Source organism: Condylura cristata, unplaced genomic scaffold (assembly GCF_000260355.1).
Source record: "Condylura cristata isolate star-nosed mole 26May11 unplaced genomic scaffold, ConCri1.0 scaffold00027, whole genome shotgun sequence".
NCBI lineage: Eukaryota > Metazoa > Chordata > Mammalia > Eulipotyphla > Talpidae > Condylura > Condylura cristata.
This window is the reverse complement of record NW_004567128.1, coordinates 3,055,404-3,066,670: the sequence shown is the minus strand read 5'-3', so window position 1 is coordinate 3,066,670 and position 11,267 is coordinate 3,055,404. Positions and strand designations below refer to the sequence as shown.

The following is an 11,267-nucleotide window of genomic DNA, read 5'->3' as shown; positions in this document are numbered from 1 at the left end:
AAAAGAAAAAGAAAAAAGGAAAAGAAAAGAAAAGAAAGAAAGAAAAAGAAAGCGCACACACACACTCATCTGCAGTTCTCATTCGGCCATTTCTACCTGAGCTGTGAGGTCAGAGGGATCCCAATCCAGAATCCTGCCAAGTGCACTCACCTTCATGTTCTATTCTGCATTCTGTGCAACCTGGAATTAAACTTATTTGAAATGGAACAAAAAACAAACAAACAAACAAACAAAAAAAACAGAATTGCATGTGCTCTTCTAGGTCATTCTTAAGCTCACCTCAACCTCAGCAGGGAACAACAGCCAGCAACCTCTGGATCTTTCCACACTCCCTTCACCCACGTGACGGTTCCAGCCACCATGTGACACTGCTGCACACCATTGTGGTCCCCCAGGCCCAGCTCCCCGACAGTTACAGTTGGGTTCAAGTACTGGCTGTCCTTGAAAACCACGAGCTTCAGGGTTTTTAAAATTCCTTCCTAGATTATCTTCACCCTAAGACTCACATTGTGCCCACGTTCCTTTTTCTGGCTTTGACTGAGCACCCAGTTTTGTGCACCAGTCCCCTCACTCAGAGGTGAGCGCAGCGTGACAGCGCCTGACACAAAGACACCAGTGTCACAAAGGGTTCTCATTAGACCCAGGGACAAAGGTGCAAATATGCAAATTCTTGACTACATTTAAAGATTAGGAGACCAAGATGCTGAGACTTAGGCAATTTGCCCACGATCATTCAGCCATGGCGATGGTGCAGCTGACGGCTTGATGAAGACAACAGTAACTCAAATTTATTAAGAACTTCTCATCTTCTCTTATCCTGCTTTACTCGCTGTGGTTTATCTAATTCTCCCAACAACTATATGAGGTAGGTCTTCATTTTATAAAGCAAGAGCTTGAGAATGCTTTAAAATTCTTGCCCAAGGTCACACATAGCTAATCCACTGCAGAGGTACGTGTTGCATTCAACATCTTTCACCAGGTAGCAGGGCAATATTTTGAAATTCACCTCTGTTCCCTTCCTGCCACCATGTCCCCTATTTTTCTGTTCTGCTTCATTGGCTCTATTTCTTTGCCCATTTGGTCGGCTGGACAACCACACAACACTCATCAACCCAGCACAGGGTGGTCACGGAAAGAGAGAAATAGCTATGTTCCATGAGCGAAGAGGAAAAACTAGAGGCTAGGAAGGACGCTGCATGACTCAGAGGGAAGTGTATTCCTCTCCAGAATAAGGACCAGCCAGAGAGGGTGAGGGAGATGGAATGAATTTTAGGGCAAGCTGAAGAGCACCAACTGGGAAGTTGTTCTCCAGGAAGAATCAACTGGGAACCCCTAAATATTGTTGTGGAGTTAAGAGCACAGCAGCTTGTGCCTACTTTCAGAACTCTTGGACACGGGGGCTAGTCCTAGAGGTTATTCTGTGGCCCACTAGGAGGCAGGAGGGCAAGCCAAGCTGAGGAGGGGTTGACAGCGGTGCACAGGAATGATACAGAGGCTCCCCACCCAGGGAACTGGCCGAAGGCCAGCCAGAGGGACACAAAGACAACACGGGCAACTCTAGCGAGGTGTATGATGTGGCCAAAGAGTGGACACATCTTGCCTCTCCCAAGGTCTTCTCCTTCCCCAACTGAGCCATTGCACTGAAGGTGGACAAAGCACTTTGGAAAACGGGGTGAACTGACCATACAGCAGGACAGGGATTTAAAGTAAAATTTGAATGAACAGAAAGGATTGTTTGTGTGCCTTTTCGGCCTTATAGAACAGAAGTGGATGTGGAATAATTTATAAGTTTGTCGTTCTAAAGGGTTAAGAGAACATGGCATGGGGCCGATAATTATCACCTTCCTTTCTTGCCTGCAAGTGTCAAGACCTTCAGTAGTGTCAACTACATGAGATCAAGGAAAATATGCCCTAGTTTAAAGTTTTTTCCAATTCTTCCATCTTTAGCATTCATTTTCCATTTATGAGCTGCATGGAGGCATCTATAGTAATGGAGAAACTTAATGAGGAGTGGGAGATGGTCGGTAACCAAATCTCAGGGACATTAAAACAGTCTGGGCGCGGCCATTTTTCTTACTAATTTTCATCACTGTTTGTCATTTTAACCTTTAGCAACTGTGGACGCCAATCCATTTTCCTACTTTATTCTTATTAGCTTGTTTTCCCACACAGCCCATTTTCTAGCATCACTGACCTCTTTCTCCCCATGCTCTGTAATTTGCAGCGCCCAGGAAACAAGCACACTGCAAGTGTGTACTAGGTGAGACCACAATTTGTAATGTCAGCATACCAAGGGACCATGCTTTTGACTTTTCACTGCACTTGCTTGTTGGTATTAATATGTTAAGGTCTTATTAAATCATACATCATCATGCATATTTCATGTGCAGAAGCGTGGTCAATGTTCCTTGCTTTGTTATTTTACCAGGCAGCACCGTGTTGCATTTAAGCCCAGCTGAAATTAGACAGGAAGGTGAAGAAACAGTGTCCCTGGAACCTGATCTGATTTGACTTGCAATTATAAATCTGATGAGGAGGGACTGATAAAAAGACACATGCTGAGATCTGATTTTTAGATAGGTTCCTTCTAATGGTTTATTTTGCTCTTATTAAGCTTGCCAATCTTCCACCAATTTCAACAAGAAGCTACTCCTTACTAAAATCAAGGTTCTGGCAAACCTGGACTAGGAGACATCTATTTTTGTATAATGTGAAAAGGAGGTGTCTGAGGGGTGTAAGTGCCGAGACCCAGGTTCTAGAGCCCAAATCTAGCTGTGCTGGTTGCTGGGTTCACCAGGGGCCAACTTGATTTGCCAGACAGCAAGCATTGGTCCACCAGGGGCTTTCTCTCCACCCCACCCCGCCCCCACTGCACAGAGGTCAGTGAAGCCAGAAAATGGGATGTGTGGGAAAATACTGCACACCTCTTCTTTGGCCTGAGCAAGTGCTTCAAGGTCTAGCGTCTAACAGAAACTGAGTTTCCACTCTGAGAGCAGGTGTAGCCAACAGTGTGTGCTCATGGGGCTGCTGGGAGGAGGAGCCACGATCGGGAAGCTAAGCGCGTCCTCTCAGGAGCCAGACTGCGTTGCGCTCCAACGTTGACTAGCGCTGGGCCTTGGGCATGTCCCATCACCTTTCCCACTTCTGATAGAGGGAAGCATCACGCCCCTTTGCCTTGAATGCAAAGAAAGATATACCAAAAGTGCTCATGTTAATTCCCAAGGTCATTACTAGGTGTGGAGCGCCATCGATAACGTTCTTCCTCCCCGCCCCGCCCCCTGAAGCATCAAAAAAAAGTTATCCTTGAAAAGTTCTACACAAAACTTTTGACCTTGATTGTGGAAGAGTCAGTCATTTCTTTTGTAGGGATGTATGTGTTAAGACACGAGTCCTTCTTTTGTCTTGTTAAAATAATCCTGCTGATCTTCAGAAAGAATTTGTACATTGCTGATATGTTTTCTATGTATCAGTCGCTCAGGCGAAAGGAATGCCACCCAAAATTAGTGCTTTTGTGCTTTTTGATGATTGGCAGTTTATTTTCTACTCTCATTTCTTATGATGGTTACTTTCCTATCTGAAGACACCTACCATTTCCAGAAAAGCCCCCCAAGCCCAGAGTATGGGTACAGTGGGGCGACAGGTATGGGGGACCTTCTGTAGCTGAGCAGGAATGCTTGGCTTGGGAGGCGGATGCAGATGGACGGATGGCCAGCTCGCCTGTGCGGAGGCGGAGAAGGGACTGGTTGCCAGCTCGACCTTGGTGCCTCCGTACAAGAGGGGGGAAGGATGGAAGGCGGCAAGTCTGATCTACATACAACAGTAGTTTTCAATGCTACCTCCTGGCAGACAGGAAGAAGGCAGCATTTAGGAGCCTGCTGCAGGACTCTGGAACTAGGGTTGGCAGCAGGGCTCAAGGAGCTTGCTGGCAGTCAAGCAAAGCTGTGGATACATGTGGACTTTCCTGGACGGAGGAGTAATCTGACATTTGTCAGATTCTCCAAGGGGCCTCTAAGCCTCGGATTGGTGCTGTGGCTTGATCTTAGCCAGGCGGTGTCTGCTGCTGCATGCACGGAGGGGGCGGTGGGGAGGCCCCAGACAGCCATCGGGCCACAGCTATTTCTTTATCTGCAGGTTGGAAAGTGAGGGCAGTGGGCGCTGGGGTTTCCAGGGACAAAGGGGAGATGTATTTTACAACCTGTTCTCCATCCATAAGACTGCCCCTCCACTCGGCTGCCCCTCACCACCGTCCCTTCATTCCTGCACATCCTCACTCCTCTCTCCAAACTTCCCCACCACGCATCGCCTCCCCAAGCATCTCACACAGTCATAAATACAGGGCAATTAATTAGAAGTCTCCTCCGTGAGGGCAGGAATCACGTTTGAGGTATTTATACCTCTCCAATGCCCTCCATCACATTTGCTGCCTGGTTAATGCTCAATAATTGCTTGTTGAAGTCAAATGAATTTAATTCGGTTGCTGGCCTTGGGGGATGGGGCATGATTCATAATGTCTATGAGCAATTATACTCCGCAGTGTTTAAAAATAAAATTTTGGAAGCTAAGTTCATTTGCCTAATTGTGAGAAGCCAAGAGAAATTATCCTTGGATACTTCTAAAGAAGAAAGATGCAGGAATTGGCAAAGGGCATGAATTCTTCAAAGATTTTGCTCCTCAACCACTATAAAGTATGAGGCAGAGTTAACAACTTAGAAAACTATGGAATGAACGGAACTCATCTAATTTCAGTACAGCAATTATAGCTCTTTTTGAGAATACATGGGGAAAAAAAAAACTCAAATGTGGTTACTATAGCAGTAAATTGGTCTCCAGGAAACTCTTTCATTTTCTCAAGAATTTTTTTTTCTTTAATAGAGCAGCCAAATTATAAGAAAAATAATCCACAAAGAAACACAAATGGATCTGGAAACAAAAAAATGATCCATGAGATAATGTTGCAATGGGAGAAAAAAAGAACAAAACAAAACTAAGCCACTTAGGCCTGTTAATGGATGCCACTTTTAGGCAGAATTTTATAGTGTTATTAAAATGTAAGTAGCGTTTTTCAAAACTTCCTTAGTGGCTAAGAAAATGGGATACTTTATTAAACAAAAAGGGACTGGATCGCCAGTAAGACACAGGCTTTACAACACATCGGCTGAGGAGTTCAATGAAAAAGAGATTACTTCACGAGAGCGCAACTTTTTGCTGAGGACTCACAGAGCAGAAACTGATGGGAGGCACAGGCCAATTTTTTGACGCATGAACTTTTTCATAAGTGAGAAACATGCTATTTCAAAATTCTGGTTGAGCGAGTTGGAAGCTACTTAACTCAGCAGCTGTCTTTCACCCCATAAGTCGCACTCAGCCACCACCCTTGGGTTATCTGGTTAAAATAAAGCACCTTGGTACTTCTACACAGATGCAGTTATAACCTGAGAGTCCAGGGCATTCAGTTTTAGGGTTACATGTTTACCTCCACAGCACTAGGGCCTGTGCTTTTCATCACTCACACAATTCCCTGACACCCGCTCACCCCCACAGTGCAGATGTGTCCATCTTCCTTGAGGGACCCCTCTAAACTAGCCGCACATGCACAGCGGGGAGCGCCAGGGAGCTCTGGAAGGTCGGGCTTCGTGTCCCCCTTCCCGAGGGCTGCGTGTAGTATGGTAGGCGCTGACAGTGTTTCACAGTAAACGAGTACAACGAGCGCTTTCCAAGGCATGCAGTCTTCATTAACTGATTGTCCCCACTTGCGAAAGTTAGTGTGGAAGGAAGACTGGGGGGAAGCATTTAGATATGTGGTTTTTAAGCAGCTCCCCAGAGCCCACTCATTCACTCAGCAGTATCCCTGAGAACCTGTCATGAGACAGGCACAGGGTCACGTCATGAGAACATGGAGGGAACAACAGTTTTTTCTCATGGAACTTGGTCCTCCGATTCTACATGAATCTATTTTGCTGATTTATGGTGTGTCCTTGTCCCTTATCAGTGAGACACTGGCCAAGGAACACTCAGACCGTATCTAAAGTGAACCACAAACAAGCAGGGTCTCCCAGAACTTTCTAAGAGAAAGCACAATGTGACCTGCTACAGCCAGCCAACACCTCTGTAAGCAGTCTTTATAAGAAGACTTGGAAGTCTGGGAGAGAGAACTGTGGGGCGGAGAAGGGCTCTGAAGTGGTGAGAGCTGACGTTGAACCCTCTGCGACAAGGTTAAGCGCCATCTTGAACAGTAGCTAGTCTTTCTCAGGCTTGTCCAAGGTGTCTGATCAGAAAACTAGCAGCAAGGGGGTGAGGGAGCTGGAGCCAGACTTCCACATGTGATACTGTGCGGTAGAGGGGGCTCTTTGGGTGCTCCTTTTCTGCCATCAGATACCTCACATCTGACTACCAAGGCAGAGCCAACCAATAGGCACTAGTGACACAAAGGGAGGCAGCAGCTAGTGCGAGTGGGCGGAGCAGCCACAGTTCAGCAAGAGAAGGCTCTCACTGAGGGCAAGGACGCAGGAAGGCTCGGCTCTCTTCCACTCTTGCTCCTGACTACCCACAACGCCACAGGGGTCAGCCTTGAGGACAGGAAGTTGATGTGCCTGAGGTATCTGCTGATGTCTAAGAGCACACATATTGCCAATTTAATCACCATGACCTCTTCATCAGGTATGTGGGAATTGTGTCCTAATCACAACCCCATTTGAGAGAAGTTGAATGTGTACATTATTTGAGATGTTAGCCGAAATGTAGGCTTAGATAAAGAATGCACTTATTTACCTTCAATCTCCTAAAGTAAGGGAGGGCATATTTTTAAAGGGCCAAGTGGAAAGTATTTCAGTCTTTGTGGGTCGGAGGGATAGGCTGCTACTTTGGCACGACTGGAAAAGGCATTATCAGACAGCACATAAGTGAAGATGTGGCTGTTTCCCAATAAAATGTTATGTTGGGCTCTGATACCTGAATTTCATACGATTACCTCATGCCACAAAATCTTCTTCTTTTATTGTTTTCCAATCCTCTAAAAATGTAAAAAACATTCTTAGCTGATGGGTATGTGAAAGTAGATGGGCTTGGAGAGGGCCTTTGTTAGTCCTTTTAATCACTTCATTCAGTGAACACATATTCACTGGGCTCCATTACAGAGAAGCTCCTAGAAACACCTGTCAATGGCGAGACCACTTTCGTCCATACTGCATGCAAACAGAGGGAAAAAAACCCTCCTACTGCTCCTGGAAGGATGGCGGGAAAGGCACTTCTGATGGCCTTTCCTCTGTCTCTGGCTCTGTCGTGCAGCAGCCAACTCAGTTACAGCAAACACAAACAAACACAGATGTTTGGTTTCTTCTATCATCCTCCAGGCACAGAAATCAATAGGACTGATAACAGGCGGGTGCTGAGGGCAAACACAATGGCTGTGACATGCCATCAGGCCCAGCATGGAACACCAGGGTCCAGGATGGGGGCCTCTGAGCTGTGTCCCCAACACCCAGACGCATCCCAGAAGCCAAATGGCTCCGAGAAACCTCCCTTGCTCACCAAGAGGGCTATAAAATACAGAGAATGCTCCAATTCTTGCATTCCAGGCCCACGGGAAGACCGGAAGAGCTCCATGGTCTGGCTCCTGCCGCGGGGTGAGTCTGATGTGAGCTTCAGGGTCCTCTGATGTGGAGCAGGGACCTCGGGATTCGATGCCCACAGATCAGGCTCCTTTTGGCCGGCGAGCTTCAGGGCTCCCCTACCCTAGGCCTTGACTACAGTAATGTGGTCAACCATTCTGGTACTGGGCTGGTTGGTCGCCCTAAAAACAAGCCCCTTCTGTTTCTCTGTCGTTACTTCTTATCCCCCGCCCAGGTCACCCGCGGTCGCGTGACCAACTCGTCCTTCCCTGTGAAGCAGAAGCTAAACTGGGCGGGGGACGTGCTCCCTGGAAACCCCCGTCCCACTTACTCCACTTAATGCCTTTCCCAAAATATTGATGCACCTCTGGCCTCCCTGGCACCCCTGCCAGGAGACCCCCTTCTCACCTGAGAGTGCTCAGGCAGTTTGAGCTTTGGCTTTCACTCTTGCTGGAAAGGGTCAATTTATCAAGACAGACATGATTTGCCCATCATCTGTCACCACCCCTGGGGCACGGGGCGCAGGGGTGGCGGTTGTTCACAGGCTCAGCTTCAGTTAGAAAATCTCTAAAGACCCCTTTGCTCTAAATTAGAAGTCCAGTGGGCTTCTAAGGGAATTCTTGACCAATATTTAACATCACATAAAGTTCACTGTCTGGTACCCCATTAAAATGATCACATGCCAAGAAGTTATTTATGTTCCTGACAAAAAACTAAACCAATAACCAAGCACACTTTTAAACTGTCCTAGATTTGACCCAATTTTCCTTTTGCTTCAGTTGATGATTTCAAAATCTAGTAATGAATCACTTAATCAAGTATGAAAAATCAGTGAGCTATGTGTTTGTGTATCCGTGGGATTATGTATATAAAATCACTCATCACTTATACTGAATTTAGGTACTGCATTTCGATCTCCTTGATTATGGAATATCAATGTGTAAGTAATTTTGGAAGGAGAAAAATACCGCAACCTTTGGATACAGCAACAGGAATAGGAATGAACGAATTTTCCAGCTGAAGCATTAGACCCTGAGGGGAACAGAGCGGTCCTAAGGGCTGTGTATGGAGCAGGTCCCTTAGGGGAGAGGCCAGCACCCCGGCATCTTCAAGGGGAAGAAGGTGTGGGCTTGTGTTTCTCACCTACACTAGCCCACTGCAAGTCTGCCAGATGAAGTCTGGCTGTGCAGCCTTGTGACAGGAGAGCCGAGAGTCACCCACCTGACCAGGTCAATGACGCGCTCCCGTGGTGCTGCGCTCACGGGCTCCTCGTTGATCATCACAATCTGATCCCCCGGAATCAGCTTGCCCTCAGAGGGGCCACCTGGAGCGGAGGGGAGAGGCATGTAAGCGGCCGAGCGTGATCCCGCCAGCCCCCTCCTCGGACACGACCCACGGTGAACCAGTGGGCAGTCAGCCAGAATGCCGCCGCCGCGGGGGCTGTCTACACTGCTCTTCTCACCGCTGGGTGCACATGACAAAGAACCCGAGCCCCAGGCCACACCCTGACTCATGAACTCAGAATCTGTGGAAGTGGGCCGGCCCGAGCATCGAGCTCCTGGTACTGAGGTCCTAGGCTGGCTGAGACTCGGCGGCTGAGCTGCGCTTCTCACAGGGGAACATGCATGGGGGGCCTCGATGGTTTGGCAGGAATGGGGGGCGAGAGGGTGCGGTTCTCACGTGCTCCCAGGAGGTGCCAAAGCTGCACTCTGTAAGTACGGAGGCCCCTACAAGCAGCTGTTTTTCCACCCAGCAGCCCTCAGTTAAGCAGAGGTCCTGCAGCCAAAGCCGCACCCACATCTTAGTGCTCAGCCCTCACCAGCAGGGGCCGCACACTGTGAGCACAGGGATGCCGCTCCCTACGAGGGCGGCAGGAAGCCACCTGGGCTCTGACCGTGGGTTTTGGTGCTTTGGGGGAGGTTTCGGGAAGTGGGGATCATTCACTCATGAGCACATTAACAGCTCTTGTCTAGAAGATGGGAGGAAGGAAGTAGGGGGCTTGGGGAGAGGCAGCTGTCACCGGTATCGGCTGGCAGACAGGGAGCTGGGCCACCCCGGAGCCTGGCTGTTGGTGCGCAGGCTCATACGGGAGCGCAGCGGCCTCTTGCTTGGGTCCCTATCCCGCGCGGTCAGAGAGCGGCTTCTGCGGCTGGTTAACAGGAGCAACCAGCGTGGCCTCGAGGGTCACCAGATCCCGGGGCCAGCGGCTGCTTTGCCCTCTCTACAGTTTGTTTTTCCAAGGAGGTAGAAGGGACTAATACTGGTTGGTCAATTACCATGCACTAAGCAAGGGGTTAGTTGCTGAGCACCACACTGAAGTTACACTCCCGCCCTTTCACGGGACTCAGAGAGGTTAAAGAACAGGCTACGAGAGAAGGAGCGCGTCTCCCCTGAGATCTGTGACTTTTCCAAGCGCAGAGTGGCCAACATCTCCTTTGAATGTGCTCCTGTGATTCAAAGCCTGGTCAAAGCCAGGTCTCTTAACATGTAAATGTAAAGTCATAGCTGCATGAAGCACACATCGGTATTAAAGAAAACCAATAAGCAGATACTTTTTGACTACCTGGTGTGTCTTCCCATGTCTAAGCCACTGCGTCTTGAATGATAATGGTAGTCTATGCTGGTATAATTTTAACTTCATCTCCAGAGGCCTGTCAGTGAGTAACAGGTGCAGTGGAAGGGTCAACTTCCAAGTACTACCGCTATGACTTCCAGTAGTCATTGAAATGAACGCTGCATACCCGGGACATGGAACTCAGAGTAATCCAGTTGTTTTCCGCCCTCCAGACTCGAACATGCGTCATTCAGGCTGAAATAATAGACTTGTCTGCTCTCTGGGGAGCAGGAGAGTGGCGAAAGGCCTCACCTGTTCCCATAGCAGTGGTAGATAATATTCAAGACATAAGAACTGAGATCAGTGTTTATGTACATAAGGAATTCTGAAAATCACTTGAGGGGTTTCATAGAAGTATTGGCCTATATGCAAACAGCCCCTCAAATTCTATCAACAAGTGGTTAGATATCAAATGTGGGTCAGAACCAGTAAAAATGGTCCAAAGAACGGTTTGGATAATGGCTGTGAACTACTCTGTGGGAGAACCGCTTGCAGATGAACTGGACGTGCGCTGACATTTGGCCTATGCTTTCGATAAGCAATTTGAATGAGGAACAGCAGAGAATGACACACAGCAGTGACACACCCGAGAGTCATCTTGTGCTTGTTACTCTGAGGGCTGCACTGTCCAGGGGTGCAAATCTAGTCACGTCTCTGAAGTGACTGGGGACTTCAGCAGAGTCCTTTCATGATAGACACTTTACTTGGCCAGCATTTTCACTCACAAAAATGTGTGGAAACAGTCTTTTTACATTTTTCTGCTCTTCTCAAAACTGTCTAATGGTAGGGATTAGTGTCCTGCAGCTAAAAGTGTTGAGGGCAGGGGAGAGAAGAGGCTGAAGGAACAGTGAGGCGATCCATGAAAATGAAAACAAGCCTTGACTCTCCAGTCTCTTCAGGGAGGACACACACTGCAGAGAATCTCACAAGCTGAGATGCTTAAATATCCCACTGTTACAAAATAGCACGCCATATGTGATCCCACTTAGGAAAAAGCATGTACACACACACATGCACACAGAATCCACATGATTCGCAGTATGTGT

The 11,267-nt window shown here is 47.9% G+C and overlaps 1 protein-coding gene across 4 annotated transcripts in view; it reads right to left on the bottom strand.

The window, feature by feature from the left end:
* Nucleotides 1–11,267, bottom strand: part of FRMPD4 (FERM and PDZ domain containing 4) — a 613,488-nt gene that overhangs the window by 70,446 nt on the left and 531,775 nt on the right. For all 4 annotated transcript variants that reach the window (XM_012730327.1, XM_012730329.1, XM_004689848.2 and 1 more), the window contains one exon: nucleotides 8,829–8,931. In XM_012730327.1, the coding sequence (XP_012585781.1) occupies nucleotides 8,829–8,931 (103 nt within the window). The remainder of the gene's footprint in view (nucleotides 1–8,828; nucleotides 8,932–11,267) is intronic.